General features: G+C 47.8%; 1 protein-coding gene and 1 long non-coding RNA gene across 10 annotated transcripts in view; one reads left to right on the top strand and one right to left on the bottom strand.

Annotated features, from left to right (window-relative positions):
- Nucleotides 1-8,166: 8,166 nt before the first annotated feature.
- LOC129458830 (uncharacterized) lies at nucleotides 8,167-9,440 on the bottom strand. Of its 2 annotated transcripts, XR_010114580.1 has the most exons (3): nucleotides 9,104-9,440; nucleotides 8,716-8,890; nucleotides 8,167-8,511 (listed from the first exon to the last, which is right to left on the bottom strand). It is a non-coding gene; the product is annotated as an uncharacterized lncRNA (long non-coding RNA). The 2 variants fall into 2 exon arrangements; XR_010114579.1 differs by lacking the exon at nucleotides 9,104-9,440 and having other exon boundaries at nucleotides 8,686-9,097.
- Nucleotides 9,441-11,571: 2,131 nt separating this feature from the next.
- The window catches only part of KDM5B (lysine demethylase 5B), an 80,841-nt gene continuing 69,835 nt past the window's right edge, over nucleotides 11,572-22,577 (top strand). The window contains exon 1 of one of the 8 annotated variants that reach the window (XM_055234942.2): nucleotides 11,572-11,993. In XM_055234942.2, coding sequence (XP_055090917.1) covers nucleotides 11,790-11,993 — 204 coding nt within the window. In that variant the 5' untranslated portion in view covers nucleotides 11,572-11,789. Of the gene's footprint in view, nucleotides 11,994-12,035; nucleotides 12,133-12,205; nucleotides 12,416-12,834; nucleotides 13,130-13,233; nucleotides 13,619-22,577 lie in introns of those variants that run through there. The other 7 variants (XM_055234950.2, XM_055234943.2, XM_055234946.2 and 4 more) reach the window with 7 other exon arrangements.

Here is a 22,577-nt window from a genome sequence, read left to right on the forward strand (position 1 = left end):
CAAGCTCCGCCTCCCGGGTTCACGCCATTCTCCTGCCTCAGCCTCTCCGAGTAGCTGGGACTACAGGCGCCCGCCACCACGCCCGGCTAATTTTTTTTTTGTATTTTTTAGTAGAGACGGAGTTTCACCGTGGTCTCGATCTCCTGACCTTGTGATCCGCCCGCCTCGGCCTCCCAAAGTGCTGGGATTACAAGCGTGAGCCACCGCGCCCGGCCGAAAAGGAGGTTTATTATCTCCCAGTGGGAAGAAGGCAAAAAGCAAAATGCCTCCCTGAATTTGTGTTCTTTTCCAGTTCTGTGCCATTTCTCTACAACTGCACACAGCACAGCCCCTTGAAAGCGTTGTCTTTGTTAATTAGCCCCACTTCATTTCACATCCTCCTTTCTCATCTTACTGAACCTCTCTGCAACTTTGACTCGGTTGACCGCTACTGCCTCCTTGAAAGACTTTCTGGGGGCGCAGCCTGGTGCGGCGGCTCACACCTGTAATCCCAGCACTTTGGGAGGCCAAGGCAGGCGGATCACGAGGTCAGGAGTTTGAGACCAGCCTGGCCAACATGGTGAAACCCCGTCTCTAAAAAAAATACAAAAATTAGCTGGGGGCAGTGGTGCGCACCTGTAGTCCCAGCTACTCGGGAGGCTGAGGTAGGAGAATCGCTTAAACCTGGGAAGCGGAGGTTGCAGTGAGCCGAGATTGCACCACTGCACTCCAGCCTGGGTGACAGATCAAGACTCCGTCTCAAAAAAGAAAAAGACTTTCTGCTCTGTCATCTCTCTTGCTACGCTGATTGCTCCCTCTCAGTTTCCCTTCTTGGCTCACTTTTTTCCCAACCTGTATATGTAGCAGTCTCATAGGGCTCTCTTCTCTTCCTACACACTTTCCCTGGGTGATTTTATCCCAGTCCCATGGCTTTAAGTAATACAAATACACACACACACACACATACATGAATGTGTGTATGTATGTTATCAGGTAACTCCCAAATCTTATCTCTAGCCCCAACTCTTATCTTGATCCCTATCCTGAGCTCCAGATTACCTGACTATTCAACATCTTCAATTGGATGATAAGATATCTCAACTTTGACAGAACCAAAATAAAACTACAGATTCCTCCTACCTCCCAAATCATTTCCTCCCCAAGTTTTTTCTACCCCAGTATATAGCACCACCATTCACCCAGTTAAAGAAAAAAAAAAATCAAGGAGTTATACTTGGTACCTCTCTCCTTTTTTTTTCTTTTACTCTTGATTTTTTATATAGAGACAGGGTCTCGCTATGTTGGCCAGGCTTGTCTTGAACTCCTGGCCTCAAGTGATCCTCTTGCCTTGGCCCCCAAAGTGCTGGAATTATAGGTGTGAGCCACCACACCCAGCCTTCTTTCTCCTTAATACTCCACAGTCTATTTAATCCTGCTACCTTTTCCTCCAAAATTTACCCAGAATATGACCACTTTTCTTTTTTTTTTTTTTTTTGAGATGGAGTCTTGCTCTGTTGCCCAGGCTGGAGTGCAGTGGCGCGATCTTGGCTCACTGCAAGCTCCGCCTCCGAGGTTCACGCCATTCTCCTGCCTCAGCCTCCGGAGTAGCTGGGATTAGAGTCACCCACCGCCACACCTGACTAATTTTTTTGTATTTTTAGTAGAGACGGGGTTTCACCATGTTAGCCAGGATGGTCTCGATCTCCTGACCTCGTGATCCGCCTGCCTCAGCCTCCCAAAGTGCTGGGATTATAGGCATGAGCCACTGCGCCCGGCCTATATGATCACTTTTCAAAATCATCTTCTGAACTACTGCAACCACCTCCTAATTGATCTCTCACCTCTACCCTGATTCTTCTGCAATCTGTTCTCCATGTGGCAGTCAGACAAACCTTTTCAAATTGTAAATCAAGTGATACCCACTCCCTGCCTACAATTCCCCAGTGCCTTCCCACTGCAAATAAGATGAAACCCAAATTCCTACCCATGGTCTGCAGGCTTTCACCTGATCTAGTGTTTGGTTTTTTTGTTGTTGTTTTTTTGTTGTTGTTGTTTTTTGTTGTTGTTGTTTTGTTTTTTTTTTTTTTTTTTTGAGACGGAGTCTCGCTCTGTCGCCCAGGCTGGAGTGCAGTGGCATGATCTCCGCTCACTGCAAGCTCCGTCTCCTGGGTTTACACCATTCTCCTGCCTCAGCCTCCTGAGTAGCTGCGACTACAGGTGCCTGCCACCACGCCCGGCTAATTTTTTTGTATTTTTAGTAGAGACAGAGTTTCACCGTGTTAGCCAGGGTGGTCTCGATCTCCTGACCTTGTGATCCGCCCGCCTTGGCCTCCCAAAGTGCTGGAATTATAGGCGTGAGCCACTGCGCCCAGCCGCTGTTTGTTTGTTTTTTGAGACAGAGTCTCACTCTGTTGCCCAGGCTGGAGTGCAGTGGTGCGATCTCAGCTCACTGCAACCTCCAACCTCCCGGATTCAAGTGATTCTTTTTTTTTTCGAGACGGAGTCTCACTCTTTCGCCCAGGCCGGACTGCAGTGGCGCTATTCCGGCTCACTGCAAGCTCCGCCTCCCGGGTTCACACCATTCTCCTGCCTCAGCCTCCTGAGTAGCTGGGATTACAGGTGCCCACCACCACGCCCTGCTAATTTTTTGTATTTTTAGTAGAGACGGGGTTTCGCCGTGTTAGCCAGGATGGTCTTGATCTCCTGACCTCGTGATCCGCCCACCTTGGCCTCCCAAAGTGCTGAGATTACAGGTGTGAGCCACCTTGCCTGGCCTCAAGTGATTCTTCTCTCTCAGCCTCCTGGGTAGCTGGGATTACAGGCCCCTGCCACCACACCCGGCTAATTTTTGTATTTTTAGTAGAAATGGGGTTTTGCCATGTTAGCCAGGCTGGTCTCGAACTGTTGACCTCAAGTGACCCATCCACCTCAGCCTCCCAAAGTGCTGGGATTACAGGCGTAAACCACCACGCCCACCTCTGATTTAGCATTTTGCCTGCTGCTTTGACCTCATCTCCCTCCCCACTCTCCAGCCTCAGGGACTTTCTTTTTCTTTTGTTTTTCTTGTATGCCCATTGGACATACCAAGCTGTTTCTTGACTCAGGGTCTTTGCACATCTTGTTCCTATTTAAAATTATTTTTATTTTTTTTATTTTACGATATCTTCATGACATTCAATGTTCTTCTTCTTAGAACTCTCCACCATAGATTTTCCAATAGCTGCTTTCTTCCTAACATTTAGATCTGAGCTCTGATGCTCTCTTTGCTGCCTTAGATCATTGTGGCTAACAGCACTCGCCACCCCTCCCATTCCAGCCTCCCAGTACTTTTATCATGTATTCTGTTTTTCTCATCATTTATTTCATTGTTTTGTTTTGTTTTTGAGACAGAGCCTGGCTCTGTTGCCCAGGCTGGAGTGCAATGGCACAGTCTTGGCTCACTGCAACCTCTGCCTCCAGGGTTCAAGAGATTCTCCTGCCCCAGCCTTCTAAGTAGCTGGGATTACAGGCACGCGCCACCACACCTGGCTAATTTTTGTATTTTTAGTAGAGACAGGGTTTTGCCATGTTGGCTGGGCTGGTCTCGAACTCCTGACCTCAAGTGATCCGCCCGCCTTGGCCTCCCAAAGTGCTGGAATTACAGGCATGAGCCACTGCGCTTGGCCTCTCAGCATTTATTTCTACCGGAAGCTAACTTACTTCTTTGTGTGTGTGTTTATTGTCTGTCTCCATCCACTAGATTAGAATATAAGCCCTTAAAGGGCAGGGACTTTGTTTGATTCAGTGCTGTATCCACAGCACTGCATAAAACCTGATCCAGAGAACATGCTAAACAAATATTTATTAACTCGCCAATTATAGGGACTACATGATAATGGTGAATGGTCATCTTTCTTCAACAAACACTGTGCTAGGTGCTAGGGGCACAGCAGTGTCAGGGGGACTGGGCAGTACTCCGGAGGAGGACAGTATATGGGTGATGGTTAAGCGCTGAGATTCGGGACTCAGACAGCCAGAGCTGGAATCTGGTTCTGCAAGACTTGTTGTCCATGTGACCTTGGCCAAATGACTCAGCCTCTCTGAACCCCAGTTCCTCATCTATAAAATGGAAATAAAAACGATGGCTACCCAGGACAGGGCTGGGCTAACAAAAAATAAATAAAAATAAAAATAAATGATGGCTACTTTCAAGAGTTCTTACGAGGATCAAAAGAGATTATCCTATATAAATAGTTATTATTTTTAAAAATAAAAAAAGAGAGTATCCACATAAACATTCTTGGTATATAGCAAGCACTCAATAAATGTTAGCTCTTTTCTGTAAGGAATGATTACCATCTTCAACCATGGAGACCAGCACTGCTTGCTTTCACATTCCTGAGAGGTGCATCTTCCCTTATTCCTAAACCCTCATCCCAATTTTTTTTCTTTTAGATTTTCACACAGATGCACAACACTCTGAGAACCTTTCTGTATCTTGCCATCTGATTCCCACTTTTCTAAGGGATTTAGAGGAGGCAAAAAATAGAGAAGGAGAAATAAATATTAAAAAGCCCTGACACCCCACCCAGGTTCCTCACACACATTGCAGTTAGGGGTGGCCATCCATGACAGTGTGCCTGTTGTCAGTGTGTGTTCCAGGAGTGGGCTCTGCACTTTGCTGGAAGCCAGAGTTCTCCTTTAAGCTTAAGAGCATGAACTAGACCCATAGGGTAGGGATGGGCCAGGAGCTCACCTCCATTCCAGCATTTATCTCTGGGTACTGCAGCTAATGCTCCCTTGGCAACCATTGTTTTTTCTGAAGGGCAAGAATCTCATCATCCCACTAGTCTCTTCTGGCAGGTGGAGAAGGGGTGTGGCCACAGGCATGTGTGATTGGCCCACACACTGTTTCTTAAAAATCTGATGAAAGATTGAACATTTAAGAATTGGAGGCTGGGTGCGGTGGCTCATGCCTATAATCCCAGCACTTCGGGAGGCTGAGGTGGGTGGATCATGAGGTCAGGAGTTCGAGACCAGCCTGGCCAATATGGTGAAACGCTGTCTCTAATAAAAATATAAAAAATTAGCTGGGTGCGGCGGCACGTGCCTGTAGTCCCAGTTACTTGGGAGGCTGAGGCAGGAGAATAGCTTGAACCTGTAGTCCCAGTTACTTGGGAGGCAGAGGTTGCAGTGAGCTGAGATCCTGTCACTGTACTCCAGCCAGGGAAAAAAAAAAAAAAGAATTAGGAGAGCTGAACAGGAATGGCTCACGCCTGTAATCCCAGCACTTTGGGAGGCCAAGGTGGTCGGATCACTTGAGGCCAGGAGTTTGAGACCAGCCTGGTCGACATGGCAAAACCCTGGAATCCCAGCACTTTGGGTGGCTGAGTCAGGCAGATCACCTGAGTCAGGCAGATCACCTGAGGTCAGGAGTTCAAGACCAGACTGGCCAAGCTGGTGAAACCCCATCTCTACTAAAAATACAAAAATTAGCCGGGTGTTGTGGCCTGTGCCTGTCGTCCCAGCTACTCGGGAGGCTGATGCAGGAGGATTGCTTGAGCCCAGGAAGTAGAGGTTGCAGTGAGATCGCGCCACTGCACTTCAGCCTGGGTGACAGAGGGAGACTCTGTCTCAAAAATAAATAAATAAATGCAGACCAGTGAAAAAAAAATGGTGAAAAACAAATGGAAAAGATTTAATTATTAATTTTGTATATGATGCAGACGATATTCTGGGAGAATTCCATTGTTCATGGGGAATATAGAGGGAGTGACTGAAATTAAGATTATTGTTTTTTTAATTATTTTATTTTATTTTTGAGACAGAATCTCGCTCTGTCACCCAGGCTGGAGTGCAGTGGCACAATCTCGGCTCGCTTCGAGCTCCGCCTCCTGGGTTCACGCCATTCTCCTGCCTCAGCCTCCCCAGCAGCTGGGACTACAGGCACCGGCCACCATGGCCGGCTAATTTTTTGTATTTTTAGTAGAGACGGGGTTTCACTGTGTGAGCCAGGATGGTCTCAATCTCCTGACCTTGTGATCCGCCCGCCTCAGCCTCCCAAAGTGCTGGGATTATAGGCGTGAGCCACTGTGCCGGCCAATTATTGTTACTTTTTAGAGACAGGGTCTTGCTTTGTCACCCAGGCTGGAGTGCAGTGGCACAATCATAGCTCATTGCAGCCTCAAACTCCTGGGCTCAAGTGATCCTCCCACCTCAGCCTCCCAAGTAGCTAGAACCACAGGTGTGTGCCACCACACCTGGCTATTTTTTTTCTTTTGGAGAAGGAGTCATGCTCTGTCACCCAGGCTGGAGTGCAGTGGCGCGATCTCAGCTCACTGCAGCTCTGCCTCCTGTGTTCAAGCAATTCTCCTGCCTCAGCCTCCCGAGTAACTGCGACTACAGGCACGCGCCACCACACCAGGCTAATTTTTATATTTTTAGTAGAGACGGGGTTTCACCATGTTGGCCAGGATGGTCTTGATCTCCTGACCTCATGATCTGCCCGCCTCGGCCTTCCAAAATGTTGAGATTACAGGCACGAGCCACTGTGCCCGGCCATATAAAGGTAATATTGTTTTGTGAAAGTTTTGTTGCTATTGCTATGCACAAAATAATACTGGAGATAAGTCAAAGTTTGAAGCCACTGTAGTCTAGAGGGGAGAGAATGGTTTGATGTTGGCAGATTAAGGGGCAGCTGGTGGTGAGATCTGAGATGAAGCTTCTGTGTCCTCTTTCTTCAGCTTTAGAAAAGTCAGTTTGGTGTTTTGGAAAGATCAAAGGTAGGTACTAGGATGAACATTCTTTTCCTAGCTCTGCTTGTGTGATTTTTGGCTAATTAACCTTTCTGAATCTCAGTTTCTCCATCTGAAAAATGGTAACACTAATACCACTCATTTCACAGGGCTGATGTTCTATTTACTCAGCCGGGCTGATTTACTCCCGGCTAATGGCCTTCTCTTATTCATGTTATTACAGTATTTCTAGTGGTTCCCATATCCCCGCTTCCTGCCAGGAAAGAGGAAAAAGGGAATTCACCTGTAGCATTTAGTGTGTCAGACGCTGTGCTGGGCACTCAGCATGATTTGGTTGAACATGGAATTCCAAATTCCCAGTTTCAACTGGGAATTTACAGTGGTGGTCTGTAAAGTGCTGACACAGTGTTGCAGCAGTTTTCATTCTATTGTTAAGACTTTCATCTAAGATGCAGGCAATTCCAAACATTCCAGCTATCCAAGGCCATTGAGCATGCTGCCAGGGGCCCCTCAGCCCAGAGACCCGAATTAGGGGTGCTGGTGGTGCCACTGCGGGATGAACAGGGAACATGAGTTTCCCTCTAATCCCCACAGCTTCTCTAAGCAGCTCACAGGATTGCTCCTTGGGAGTCCAGGGCTTCTGAAGTTGCCCAACTGGAATGGGAAGAAACACGTCCTGAAGCCCTGGTGTGGCTAACTCTGCCCCTCCCAATCCCTGTGGGCAGGGCTGGCAGCACCGTGGGAATGTTCCACTTGTCAGCGCCTGACCCCCACAAGGGTCTAGCCCTTTGAGCCCCACACCCAGGTAAACCAAAGACCAGGACTGAGGGTGCAGTTACCCTGGATCTCAGTTGGGCTGAGTCATCAGAGAGGGATTCCAGGACAGGAGAGGAAGAGCAGATGGGAGGAGGAAGAGGTATTTATTAGTTACCAGGTGGCTCCCAGGACCCAGACCCAGCGTCCCAAGGACAGAAACCCAGAAATGAGCGCCTGGTCAAGGTGTGAGCTGTTCCCCAAGGGCAGCCCCGACAGCTGGGGCTAGGGCAGAACAGTGAGCACAGAAGTCCACCATAAGGGACCAGCTCAGCAGAAGACGATAGCATAGGAGGGGTTGCTGGTTCCTGGGAACTAAACAGGGAATGGGGGAGGATGGGTTTATCTCACCCGTGGTGCCCACCCATTGTGGAGGCTCCCTCAACACCGTTCTGAGCCTCCTTCCTGCTTCATGTGGTCAACCAGATTCTTTGTCCAGCCCAAAGCTCCATCCTCAGCCAATCGGAGCCACAGAAACTCAAGGCCATTTACCCTCCCTTTCAACAAATATTTGTGGAGCGTCTGCCACGTGCCTGGTGCCAAGGAGAGAGACATTACTCCTTCCCTCTAGAGGCTTACAATCTGGCAGGAGAGGAACATGTATGGGGAGAGTGCAGGGACACCGCGGAAAAAAGACAAATACTGAGTTATAAGTGTTGTAATAGGGGGTAGTAACAAGACGTTGTAGGAATACACAAAATAAAACAAGAAGGCCAAATCGCAGGCGTTTGTGGGTTTCACAGGGGGACATCCGACAGCAAACATTCCAGGGCACGGAGAGATGGTGAGGAGAGATGATGGCATTGAATTGGAGAGATGAGCTGAGATGGACTGCGCAGAGGACGAGGCAAAGCCGGTGCACTGGAGTTTGGGGGAGACGAGAGGATCCACCGGGTTGGGAGGGGAAGGGTGCTGGTAGAAGCACGAGCAAGGCAGAGACCGGAGGCCAGGGCGGAAGGGAGGCTCACGGACGACACCGGGAGCCCTGGAAAGTTGTCAGAGGCGGCGAGGGGGTGGGGAGCGGGCCCTACACGTGCGCTACGTGCTGCGCCGGCCGCTGGGGAGCCCGGCCTGCCCCCCTCATCCCCGAACCCGGTCCCAGGGCAGTTGCACAGCGCCCAGGGGGAATGGAGGGAGGAAGTCCCCCCAAGTTTGCAACCCGGCAGCGTGGTCTTCACAACGCGGCTACCGGAAGGAACGCGAGGAGCGCCTCATCAGCAGGCGGGTGTATCTAGGGGCGAAGGCTGCAGATCTGGGGCGCAGGCTGGAGAGTGGGGTGCAGCCGGTTGGAGACGTGAGGTCTGGGAGTTGGATGGACCGGATGAGGATGGAGACACCTAGGGATGTGTCCGAAGGATCTGGCGCTGCACAAATGAGGGCGGTTTGGGGGACTGAGGCCCGGGCGGGGGCGGAGTGTTGTCCAAGAGTAAGGAGGGGGTTCCTGGAGACGTGGCACTCGGAGCGGGGCTGGGTTCCGCTCCGGCCGCCTGTGCTGCAGCTCCGCTGTGGCCTAGGAACCCGAACCTGACCCCGCCTAGGCCTCGCACCTAGCCCTCTGGAAGCTCCTGCCCCGGCACCTCCAGGCTGGGGTTGCCCAGGTCCGGCCTCTGGGGTGTCCAGCCGGCCTTAGACGAGACAATGCGGCCCGGGCCCCGCCCCCGGAGGCTGACGCGCCCGGCTACCGGCCAATCAGCGCCCGTGGCTAGGCTCTTTAAAAAAAGAAGGGCCGGCGCGGTGTCGCTGTCAGCTGGGAGGGATCCCTCCGCCCATGTAAACATCATAAAGGGCAAGGGGAGCGTTTGCTGCGGGCGGGGGAGTGGCTGCCTTCCCGGACAGTGCTTTCGGTCCCTAGGTTCCCCTCAAGACGCCGGCAACCGCCCCCTCCCTTAACGTCACACCGCGTCCGTTGGGAGCCAAACAGCTGCGGCCTGATCTGGGAGCGATAGAATCTCATCACTTAGGGTCACTACCGGAAATGGAGGAAGCCGGACTAGGAGACCTAGGAGCGAGAGGGAATCGCAGGACGCAGCTGAGAATTGGAGAAGATTTTCTTACGCTTGTTCTTCCTGTCCATCTCAGTTAAATAATAATCACAACTCATATAAGTCTAGAATTTGTCTCAAAGTTATGCCTACCTGGCTCGTAGGATGCCAACGTTAAGAGTGAAAATAGTCAACGCTCTCCCGAGAGAGCACATGACAAGACATAATCTTCATCAAGACCCTCAGAGGCGCAGAATGCGCACCAGAGCCATCGACGATAATAATTCTTCTACCCAACTTTTATTTAGTATTATCAAATATTCAGTAAAGTTAAAAGAAATTTGCATCAAATTCCTCTATACTCACTACCTAGATTCTATTATAACTTGCCACATCGCATATCTATCTTGCACTGATAATTCTTCTAATAGTGTGCTAGCTGTCCCCTGGGCTTGATTCTCCATTGAAGTAGGGAGCAGGAAAAGGCTCCAGGTCCCAAAGCCCTAGAGAGCTAAGAAAAGGAATACGTTCTCCCAGGACCATTGTGAACTCTTTCCGGGGCCCGGTACTTCTGGGAAAAATTTGTTGAAGGGAAGGCGGTTTTCCTCTCCCCCCACGCCCATCCCCCTTTTTAATTGAAGACTTCTTAAGCATAAGAGATTTCCTTCCACTAGGTGAATCTGAAAGCGAACTAAGATCTTGACAAACAGTCCTTGCATACGTTTGGCAGCTTTCTGGATGAAAGAGGTCATTTCAATGTTGACGTTCTACTTTTTGAGCTTCCTCCTTTTTTCTGAGGCTGCTGGACACTACCCCCCCACCCCCGTCCCCCGTCCCCCGTCTCCCGCCAAAAGAAAAAAAAAGGAGCCTCAAAAGTGTTCATATCTCTTAAAGTTCGTTAACCTTTCTTTGCCTCTGTTGCCTGCTCTGCAAAATGAGGATAATATCGTACCTACTCAATATGGTGGTTGTGAAGACTCAGTGAGCTAATACATGCAGAGCGTTTAGAACACACAGTAGTGCTTTACACACAGCAGCATTAAATAGCGGCTATCACCCATATGCACATAACTCCCAGATTTATATCTCCAATTCTGATCTCGCCCCTTCAGATTTATACCCTTCAGTCTGCTGAAGGATACCCCGTTGTGTATTTCTACCTGTATGTACCAGAGACACCTCAAATTCAAAATGTCCAGAAATGAACACAGTATCTTCTTCCCTTGAATAACTCGCCTTGTGTATATAATTGGGGTGAATGTCCCAGCAATGCCAGCGGGCTAGCATCTACTCAGGCAGGTACGCCAGACGTCTGAATCTTAATACCTCGTCGTCCCCCCTCAATCTGTCACTATGTCTTAATTTTATTTCCTACCTTTGTATCCCTTCCTCATAATCATCAGCACCATTGCCTTAATTTAGGTCCTATCATTTCTTGTCTGGATTATTTCAAGAGTCTTTTGCCCCTCTCAAGCCTGACCTTGTCATAGATTGTTTCTGGATGATTATTTTCCCTGCAACATCTCCACCTCCCAATAGTCTCCATCACTTATTAGCCATGTGAATTTTGGCAAATTGCTTAATCTACTTATGCCTCACTTTCCTTATTGTAAAGTGGAAATAAGAGTACCTATCTCATAGGGTTGTGTGATTAATCATGCAATGCAATTAGAACAGTGCCTAGGATACGAAAGTGCCCAAAAGTGTTATTATTATTACTACTATTGCCTTCTCATGAACATGCTATTTGTATGTTTAAGCTGTTATCTCTACTGGAAAATCCTTCTCCGTTTCCAGTACTCTTTCCAAAACCCCTTCCTGGGTTTTACTGCACCTACCATTGTGTACTGACCTGATTGAATGATTGGCTTATGGGACTGATCCTTTCTACCAGACTTAACTTCTTCAGGGCAGGAACTCTGATACATAGTAAATGGTCAATAAAAGTTGGCTCAACTGAAACCCTAAGGATAAACTCCATCCACAGCGGAAGGCGCGGCCCCGCCCGATTCGGGGGCGGGGCGGGGAGCCGTGCGCGGAGGGTGGGTGGGTGGGGGTGGGGTGGGACTCTTTTTCCTCGCCGTGGCGGCGGAGGCGCACGGCGTGGGCTTGCGGCGAGACGTCGTCGTCGGAGGCTGAAAAAGCCCAAGGTGCTGCCGTTGCCCATACAACTCGGACTTGCTGTTGCCCGAGTCGCGTCTGCACGGGTCTCGGACCGAGCGGAGCTCGCAGCCTCGGTCCCGGAGCCCACCCTCGCCTCGCCCTTGCCCAGCCTGCGGTGATGGAGGCGGCCACCGCGCTGCACCCAGGCCCGCGCCCGGCGCTGCCCCTCGGGGGCCCGGGCCCGCTGGGCGAGTTCCTGCCTCCCCCCGAATGCCCGGTCTTCGAGCCCAGCTGGGAAGAGTTCGCGGACCCCTTCGCTTTCATCCACAAGATCCGGCCCATAGCCGAGCAGACTGGGATCTGTAAGGTGCGGCCGCCGCCGGTGAGTCACGCCAGCACCCCGGATCCAGCTCGTGGCTGGGGGAGGGAGCGGGGACGCGCGGGTCCGGGGAGGCCCGAGGCGCGGGTGCCGGGGAGCCGGTCGCCCCGCCGGCCTCGTCAAGTTTGGGGCTGCCTAGAAGGTCGGAGTCGAGGCCGGGGGAGGAAGACGGGGGCTTCTCCAGGGTGGGAGATGAGGAGCGTGGGAGAACCGGGGGCTTCGGCGGTGCCATGGGAGGGCCAGGTCGCCGCGGGGCTCGGGCGGCCGGGTGCGGAGGTTCGGGTTCGGTTCCGGATGGAGTGATGGCAGGAGCCGGGGGTGGTCGCGGGGGAGTTTCCTCACGGAGCCCGGCGGAGGCGCGGGCTGGAGGGAGGACTGTGGGCCCGGCGAGGCTCGGCAGGCTGGTCCTCGCCTCCGCTCCCGGGGTGCGGGGGTGTGTGATGGGGTGGGGTGGGGGTGGGGGACTTGCGAGTTGTCGTGCGAGGAGGAAAGTTTTCAATATGGCGGCGGGAGCCCCTGGTCCTTTGTGTGGTGGCGGCGTCGGCCCGGAGCGGCCCTCACCTGGGCGCCCCACCCTCCAGACCAGGGCACCCCTCCACCGCCTGGTCCCCGGGCCTCCAGGTGTCCCCCGGGCCGGGGTCAAGAAGGGGGCGGCCAGCGCTGGCTGGGGGCGGGGAGGAGCTGCGGGTCCAGCCCCGGAGCGGATGTGTTGTGGGGGGCGTTAGTGTCTGGGGGACACTTTTGGGGCAACGGGGGCAGGACGGGCGGCGGTGGGCCCCGATGCCCGCCCGCGCTCCCGAACGCGCACACTCCCGGCTTCTTCTGGCTCAGCCGCTCGGCTCCCCGGGGAGGCCTGGGCTGTGCTGGTGGGGATGGGGTCCAGGCGAGGCCGTGTTTGTAGGGGAATGTCAGACGAAGAGACCTCCGAAGATTTTGTACTCGTTTCCCCCGGCCCTCAGCCTCCGGGCGCTGAAAGGCAGTCGTCCACCGCAGCCCTTGCAGCCCTTCCAGCCCTGTCTACAAGCGCCTCGGGCCTGGGGGCAGTGAGTGAGGGGTGGGTGTTGCTGAAACCATCCGTAACGTCTCCAACGTTCGCTGAGGAGAGCCCGGCCAACTCCTTCCCCCGTGGCCGGAACTGGGTGCGCTCCTACATACCCTGTTTTTTGCCCACCTTTCGGGAGGATCTGAGTCTGAGTTGGCCTAAGCGGCGGTTGGACGGGCTGGGACCGTTGGGAAGGGGGTTTAACTGCCTTTCCTACTGTTTAAGAATCTTCTCCCCACTCTCTTCCCCCACCCCCACTCCTAAGTGGAGGAAGACCCCTTCCCACCTCTTTCTCCCTTAAGCTTGCTCTTTGTAATGACATTTTGAGTTGTAGGGATTCTGTTTGTAATCGTTATGTTTTGGAAAGCTGTTTTCAGGGAGATCCCTGAAAATAAGGCTTCTTAACCCTTCCCTGCCCCAAATTAAAACTGGACACCTACTTTAGTTTTTCTTAAGCAAGTTTGAAAATGGAGATGAAATATATGCTTCAGAAAATAACTGGCCAGCGAATATGAGGGAAATGTTTGAAAATAGATCCATTTCTTACAGCGAAGTGGGCAAGGTTGATTCTTGCTGCTTAAGGGAAGTACGTTTCTCTTAGTGCGAAGAGGCCTGCAGAAGTTATAACAGGGCTGGTTAGAGCCAAGGTTTTAATTCTTGAATAATAGGTCATGTTTCACACGGTAGTAATGTAGCTTTATGTCACATGCTAGGAAGGGTGAATATTAATATTGCACATTTGCATAATGGGATTTTATTCAGAAATTGGGCAACTTGACTAAGTTCTTAGTAACCAAAATGTGGGGAGTCAGGTTCCTGGGAGGTGTCCTCCATGTTGGTATTGTGGTATACCAGGGCTGGGGTAAATCCTTTATCTTGCTTTCTTGTTCTTTGCCTTTTAGAGGGCCCTTTTCCTGAAAAGATAGTGTTGCTCTGGTTAGGCTTGGCTACCCATTTCCTCATCTTGGCTAGAATATTAATGGTAATCTTTGCAAAATGTGTGATCGAATTGCCTTTTTCTCTGAATGTCAGACAGATATGATGGCCACCATTTTGTATTGAGAGTACTACATAGTACAGCCTGAGGAAAGGGGTTAAAGAGGCACCAATAATCTACAAATACAGCCAGTACTCTGTTTTGGAGACCTCCTTTGTGTGGAGGGGACTTGCTTCCTTCTTTGTTTAACAAACTCCTTTGCCAAATGGAAAGAGTTTGAGAGTATTTGTTGTTGATATAACCACAAAAAGGGAAATCTTCCCAGAAGTTGTAGCTCTTGAAGAGGGGTCTTGTTGGAACAAAGGCTTCTTAGGAGATGTAAACAGTCTTTGTTTTAGAAACTGTTTTGTTTTTAAGAAAGCTAACTGTGAACAAGTGGTTTCATATAGTTGATATATAGCCACAAAAAAACCCGTCAAGAAGTGTGAAATATTTTCCATGGTGATATATATAATGTCTGTATTTCTGGATGATTTTTGTTCACCGAGTTTTTGGAACACAAATGGTCATATTAGAAGGGGAATTGGGACTATTGGTATTTTACTTGTTAGAAGGTAAGGAGAAGTAAACATTTCTGTCTCCTTTTGTTCTTACCTTTGTATCTTTACCAGTGGTACTTAATATAGCTTCAGTTTATAGCTGCTTTCTCAGTGAGACTCCCAAACTGCTTGGCTTCTGAAAACTTAGTGCTTACATTATTTTGTATATGGCAGCTTAGGGGTTCTCAGAAACTTGAAAATATAGTAAGATAAATGTGAGAAAACGTAATTAAGTCAAGAAGACTATACTTCAATTCTGAGTTTGAAGTTTAATACAAACCTTTGTTTCAAATTATATCAACTATGTAGGATAACCAGGCTTGTTTTCTGGGCCAAAACCTTCTTAAATTTACAATTCATCTGGCTTCTGGTTTTGTCACCTTTAAAATGCAAATTTTTAATTTCCTCCTTGGTACTGTACTTAGATGTCTGTTTAAGGACAAATGATATTTTTCCATATCACTTTGTGGTATTTGGAGATGAATAATTTTAAGGGTGTAACTGTTAGGCGGAAAAATAGTTGGCTGCTCAGTAAATATTTTTTTGTCTCCCAAATTTTGATAGGAATATATTTATGGCTTTAGTAACTTATTTTCTTGCTTTCAAATGTCTCACATTTGGCCATAGACAGATTCCACAAATTTCTTTTTTTTTTTTTTTGAGACGGAGTTTTGCTCTTGTTGCCCAGGCCTGGAGTGCAAGGGCTCATCGCAACCTCTGCCTCCGGACCTCAGGTGATCCACCCGCCTCAGGCCTCCCAAAGTGTTGGGATTACAGGCGTGAGCCACCGCGCCCAGCCTAGATTCCACAGATTTCTTCTTTGTGTCCGGAGAAGGTTTAAATCAAACCCCAGAGGGCACAAGAGACAAAAATTTTTCAGCTTTAACTTCTTGTGGTTACTAGTTTGATTCCTTCATCTTTATAGCCAAGTGTAAAACTGCCCTTAAATGTTTTAATACAGTCACCATCTTTGAGTGAGCCTATTGGTTCCACTCCTAGAGAAGAGGGAGGAACTTACACACTTCTTTGTATGGTAGAAGTGTTAATGATATGGAGCTCATTTACTCCCTTTCCAGCGTATCATTCTCCCTAATTTGGGGTTTGATTGACTTAGGCCTAACCCTCTCTCTGTTTTCCCTATTTCTTTGGTGTCATGAAATCTTTCCCTACTTGTGGTATCTTTGGCCACTTTAAGCCTTTAACGTTTAGAGAAGAGGCTTATCAGTAGAAACATCCTTGAGCAAAGGAAGAACTTATAACTACTTAAAAAAAAACCCTTTTATTGAAATATACCATACAATTCACCAATATATGATGTGCAATTCAGTGGTTTTTGATATTTTCAGAGTTGTACAACCATCACAACAATCAATTGTAGAACATTTTCATCTCCCTCAAAAGAAACCCTGAACTCACTTGTAACTACTTTTTTTTTATTATACTTTAAGTTCTAGGGTACATGTGTACAACGTGCAGGCTTGTTACATATGTATACATGTGCCATGTTGGTGTGCTGCACCCATTAACTCATCATTTACATTAGGTATATCTCCTAATGCTTTCCCTCCCCCCTCCCCCCACCCCAACTACTTTTTAAGACAAATTTAGGACTATAAAGCCCAGGAGAAAAACCTGGTAGGAGGTTGGATTAAGTCCTACAGTTCCAGGCCACAAATGTCTACCTTTTTTTTTGAGACAGAGTTTTGCTCTTGTTGCCCAGGCTGGAGTGCCATGGCACAACATCATGTTGCTCACTGCAACATCCGCCTCCCGGCTTCAAGCGATTCTCCTGCCTCAGCCTCCTGAGTAGCTGGGATTACAGGCATGCACCACCATGCCCTGCTAACTTTGTATTTTTAGTAGAGATGGGGTTTCACCATGTTGGTTAGGCTGGTCTTGAACTCCTGACCTCAGGTGATCCACCCACCTTGGCCTCCCAAAGTGCTGGGATTACAGGTGTGAGCCACCGCACCCAGGCCACAAATGTCTACCTTAAAGCAAAAACAAACTTCATTTGTTGTAGTTATTGAATGGGTGTTTAGCTAAATTTGACTTTGCCAGTGGTAAACTGGGCACATTAGTAGCCACAAACATATCTACCCAGTTGTAATTCTTAGTGAACTAATAAACAAAACTTGTAGACTTTAAGAATGTAATGTGAATGATATTGCAAATATGAGTCAGCTAAAGATTTGAGTCCCCACCCCCACTGGAAAAATTTCCTTCCCTTCCTGTGATTATAGGGTATGGCTTTAAACATGCAATCTAAACTTTTAAAAGAGCGAAATGAGTAGAGAATTATCTTTGAAAAGCGTTAATAAACATTCTCTATTAAAAGCCAGGGCTTGAAATTTCCTTTTTTTTTTAAATCTCACTCTGTCACCCAGGCTGGCATGCAGTATTGCAATCAAGGCTCACTGCAGCTTCCACTTCTTGGGCTCAAGTGCGCCTCCCTCCTCAGCTTCTAATAAATTGTAGGGATGGGGTTTCTCAGAATGTTGCCCAGGCTGGTCTTGAACTCCTGGCTTCAAGCAATTCTCCCGCTTTGGCCTCCCAAAGTGCTGGGATTACAGGCATGGGCCAGTGCACCTGGCCTGAATTATTTTGTTGAGACACTGATAAGAAAAATTAAGAGAAAATTATTAACCCTTAATTTTATTCTTTCTCTGTTTCTAGGGTAATTTTCTTTATGACCTTTCGGCTTAGACTTAGAGTATTTCAGGTTGATAGATGAGTGAAAAATGTGTTTATTGGTTTAAATTTATAAGTGGGTAGAAATCTGCCAGTGGGGGAATTTTCTCTTGGATAAAAAAATACAGGGCTGGGCGTAGTGGCTCATGCCTGTAATCCCAGCACTTTTGGGAGGCCTAGGTGGGCGGATCGCTTGAGGTCAGGAGTTCAAGACCGGCCTGGCCAACATAGTGAAACCCTGTCTCTACTAAAAATACAAAAATTAGCTGGGCATGGTGGCGGGCGCCTGCAATCCCAGCTACTCTGGAGGCTGAGGCAGGAGAATCGCTTGAACCCAGGAGGCAGAGGTTGCAGTGAGCGGAGATCACTCCATTGCACTCTAGCCTGGGCGACAGGCTCAAAAAAGAAAACAAACAAACAACAACAATAAAAACAAAACAGCAACAAAAAAACAGTGTAAACTATTTGATCAAAAAAAATCGAACCCTGTTTAAATGCTGTAATGGGACCTTTTTGTAGACTTTTGTAACCTTTCATTGTTGCCTTAATTGGACCCCATTAAGATTGGCTGTAGAAAAGGATAAGGGAAAGCCTGTGCCCCTAAAACGAAAGTGCTAATTAGGTTTCTGGTGTTCAGGGTTTTTTGAAGGCTATGCGTGTACTTCTTTCCAAATGCCGTCTATTGGTTTGAAAAACTACTAACCTAGGAGTACCTTGCTTTCATCCTTGGACAGTCCTCTCAGTGTTGAGATTGTTGTGCAATTTTTTTTTTTCTCTAAGAGAATTAGGTATTCTCTAATACCTGTTATAGTACAGATCATTGGCAGCCTCAAAAAAAAAAAAAAAAGGGCCGGGCGCGGTGGCTCACGCCTGTAATCCCAGCACTTTGGGAGGCCGAGGCGGGCGGATCACGAGGTCAGGAGATCGAGACCATCCTGGCTAACAGGTGAAACCCCGTCTCTACTAAAAATACAGAAAAATTAGCCGGGCGTAGTGGGGCGCCTGTAGTCCCAGCTACTTGGGAGGCTGAGGCAGGAGAATGGCGTGAACCTGGGAGGCGGAGCTTGCAGTGAGCCGAGATGGCGCCACTGCACTCCAGCCTGGGCAACAGAGCGAGACTCCGTCTCAAAAAAAAAAAAAAAAAAAAGATGGAATGAAGTTTGGGAACTGGAGGGCTACACATTCTCAAATTTAAGTTTGGGTCTCTTGAAGGGGACTCACCAGAGGGCATACCGACAAGTCCCTTTGGGGTGTGTGGATGGGTGAGTTGATACCTTGGGAAAGCCATATTCTTGGGCTGCTGCCATTGACTTTTGATTATTTAAAGTTTGAGATACTAATAACTGGATTTATAAAATCCAGATTGTGAGAAACTCGTTTTAGGCATAAGAATGGTATGCAATTGAGAAGTATTTTTTAAGTATTTATTAACTGCTGTGTCCTTGCATGGGATTAAAGAGGAAAAATTAATATGAAAATTAAATGAAAATTTAATTTTAAATAAAATTTTAAATAAAAATTAAATGAAAAATTAAATTGTACACTTCCACAAATTCATCCAGAAATGTTTCTTTTTCTGTCATTATTAGATGAATTCTTTGAATTTGCTTTTTACAACCAAGTTCATTAACCAGATTAATGAAGAAAAGATGTCTCTAGGACAGTGAGGCATTTCATTTCCATAATTGTAGGATGTTTGGAACAAAGATGCAGAATTTGACTGAAAGCATTCTTTTAAGTCCTCTACCCCCCACCATGATTTAAGACACTCAAACCTTTAACTGTAGACTATCCTTCTTAAAGCACCATCAGCATATATCTTTACACATGGCCTTAGAGTCATCCCATGTGTGCTGCTGTTGCTTTTTTTAAAGCATTTAAGCTTTCTTTCGGATATAAAAACTAATCATTTTGTTCTGCCAGACCCATCACTTCAGGGAGTAAATTAAAAACTTTTATTATGAAAAATGTCAGGCATACACAAAAGTGTAAAGAATAGTTACTTTAGCTATTTTCCTGGATAGAAGAGCAGAAAGTGGAGTAGCAGCATTGGAGCTGAGAGAAAACTAGGGATCTTCATTTGTAAAGAACAGCTTGGCTTAGCTTTTGTCCTATTCAGGTTATAAGTGACATTTGGGCAATTATGAGGTGAGCTTTCTAGCCTTCAGTCAGTGATGGTCATTTTGCCAAATTAGGTTGGGGATAGTATTTCTCAGTTTTAGTCAATGGCTTTGTTGCTTTGTTACACATTTGTTGGGACATGTCAAGTAACTTGACCAGCTGCAGGTCTGTTGGCACATGAAGGTGTTGGAGTTGGTTGGTGAGTGGAGGGTAGTCTCTGCTAACATCACTTTATTCTTTATCTGTTCATTTTTGTATTGGCCAGACTTTATCTGAACTTTCTTTTCTTAGGAAGGGGCCTTCTGGTCAGAGTGGGTATTTAGCCTGACAAAACAGAGCTGACATCAGTAGTAACCAAGAAACAGAATGATGTTCTAGCCAGGCATGGTGGCTCTCACCTGTAATTCCAGCACTGTGGGAGGCTCCAGGCAGGGGGATCACTTGAGGTCAGGAGTTTGAGATCAGCCTGGGAAACATAGTGAGACCCTATCTCTACAAAAGACAAAAAACTAGCTGGGAATGGTGCCGTGCACCTGTAGTCCCAGCTACTTGGGGGGCTGAGGTGGGAGGATGGCTTGAGCTCAGAAGTTCCAGGTTGCGGTGAGCCCTGATCACGCCACTGCACTCCAGCCTGGGCAACAGAGCAAGGCTTTGTTTCAAAAACAAACAAAACAAAATGACTGGGTGCAGTGGCTCACGCCTGTAATCTCAGCACTTTGGGAGGCCGAGGCAGGTGGATCATGAGGTCAAGAGGTTGAGATCATCCTGGCCAACATGGTGAAACTCTGTCTCTACTAAAAGTACAAAAATTAGCTGGGCGTGGTGGTGCATGCCTGTAGTCCCAAGCTACTCGGGAGGCTGAGGCAGGATAATCACTTGAATCTAGGAGGTGGAGGTTGCAGTGAGCCGATATCGCACCACTGCACTCCAGCCTGGAGTAATTGTCCAGCAAGACTCCGTCTCAGAAAACAAAAACGAAACAAAAGTCCCTTTCTGGAAAAGAAGTTTTAGGGAAATGAGAATGAAGAGTCTGATGAATTACTTGTTAGATTGTTAGGTTCAATGTAAAAATTAGGTCATTCGAAAATATTTTCTATTAATATCCCTTAAAATCTAAAGACTTCTCCCTGCTTCCCAGAAATAATAACTTCATTTCTGAGATAGGAGATGCCACCAGGCAGAAGGTCACATAATGACCTTTTAGAACTTGTTGATTTCATTTCACATGGTAATCTCTTGTAAAATGCTGTGAAATTTAACTATTATTTTGCAGGGATAAAAATGAGGTTTATCAAGGGGACTGTGTGTATGTATATTTTTATTTATCACGTTTTTTTCTTTTTTTTTTTTTTTTTTTTTTTTTTTGGAGACGGAGTCTTGCTCTGTCACCCAGGCTGGAGTGCAGTGGCACAATCTCAGCTCACTGCAAACTCCGCCTCCCGGGTTCATGCCATTCTCCTGCCTCAGCCTCTCCGAGTAGCTGGGACTACAGGCGCCCGCCACCACGCCCGGCTAATTTTTTTTTTTTGTATTTTTAGTAGAGACGGGGTTTCACCGTGGTCTCGATCTCCTGACCTCGTGATCCGCCCGCCTCGGCCTCCCAAAGTGCTGGGATTACAAGCGTGAGCCACCGCGCCCGGCCGACGTTTTTTTCTTTTTTAAAAATTACTTTTTTTTTTTTTTTTTTTGAGATGTTGTCGCCCAGGCTGGAGTGCATACAGTGGCGTGATCTCAGCTCACTGCAACCTCCGCCTCCCAGGTTCAAGTAATTCTCCTGCCTCAGCCTTCCTAGTAGCTGGGATTACAGGCACCTGCAACCACGCCCCACTAATTTTGTATTTTTAGTAGAGATGGGGTTTCTCCGTGTTGGTCAGGTTGGTCTCGAACTCCCAACCTCAGGTGACCTGCCTGCCTCAGCCTCCCAAAGTGCTGGGATTACAGGCGTGAGCCACCACGCCTGGCTTAAAATTACTTTTCAAAAGTCAGTTCCTCTATTATGTAAAAGAGGGCAAGAGGGGTATTTTCTAGATTTTAAAAAAATAGGCGGGTAGAGTCTTCAATCTAGTTACATCATGACCTTGGACAAAGTCATTTTTCTGCAACGTATGCTTGTCATCTGCTCTAAGGGGATCTGACACTGACCTAGGGCTGCTGTCCAGACTAATTAATTGATGGATTGCAAGGAGCTTAAATCCCAAAGCTTTATTTGCTCATTGCTAAGAAGAGTCTGGGGACAGATTTAGTGAGACAAGGGTTAGTGCCAAGTACACATCCCTCATTTTCCCATACAGTGAAGGGATTTCGCCTTGTCCCCCGGGGACAGAGTCTTGCTCTGTTGCCCAGGCTGGAGTGCAGTGGTGCAATCATAGTTTATTGCAGCCTTGACTTCATGAGCTCAAGCCATCCTCTCACCTCGGCCTCCCGAATAGCTGGGACCACAGGTACATGCCACCACGCCCAGAATTATTATTTTTTTTTTAGGGACAGGGTCTTGCTGTGTTGTCCAGGCTGGTTCGAACTCCTGGCCTTAAGCCATCCTCCCACCTCAGCTTCCCAAAGTGCTGGGACTACAGGCATGAGCCACTGCACCTGGCTGTGAAGGAATTGTTTTCTTTTTTTCTTGTTTTGTTGCCCAAACTGTAATGCAGTGGCGCAGTCACAGCTCCCCGCAGCCTCGAACTCCTGGGCTCAAGTGATCCCACCTCAGCCCCCCATTTAGTTGAGATTACAGGCACCCACCACCATGCCTGGCTAATTTTTCAAATTTTTTTGTAGAGATGGTGTCTCACTATGTTAGCCAGGCTGGCCATGAAAGGATGTTTTAAAAGTGAAACTTGAAAAGGCAAACTGCACGCCCTGCCCGCCCCCCTCCCCGCCGGAAAGAAAAGGCAAAAACCCATCATCAAAACGAGAGTATAGCCAGCATAGTGGCTCACACCTGTAATCCCAGCACTTGGGGAGGCACAGGTGGGAGGATTGCTTGAGCACAGGAATTTGAAACCAGCCTGGGCAACATAGCAGACCCTATCTGTACAAAAAAAAAAAAAAAAAAGACAAAAACCAATCAAACAAAAAAAACCTTAGAATATATAGACTATAATCCTTCTATTGGTTTAGACAAAACTTTTCTGTCCCTGAATCTTTATTTATTTATTTTTTTTGAGACAGGGTCTCCCTATGTTGCCAGGCTGGAGTGC

This window comes from Symphalangus syndactylus, chromosome 19 (assembly GCF_028878055.3).
Source record: "Symphalangus syndactylus isolate Jambi chromosome 19, NHGRI_mSymSyn1-v2.1_pri, whole genome shotgun sequence".
Classification (NCBI taxonomy): Eukaryota; Metazoa; Chordata; class Mammalia; order Primates; family Hylobatidae; genus Symphalangus; species Symphalangus syndactylus.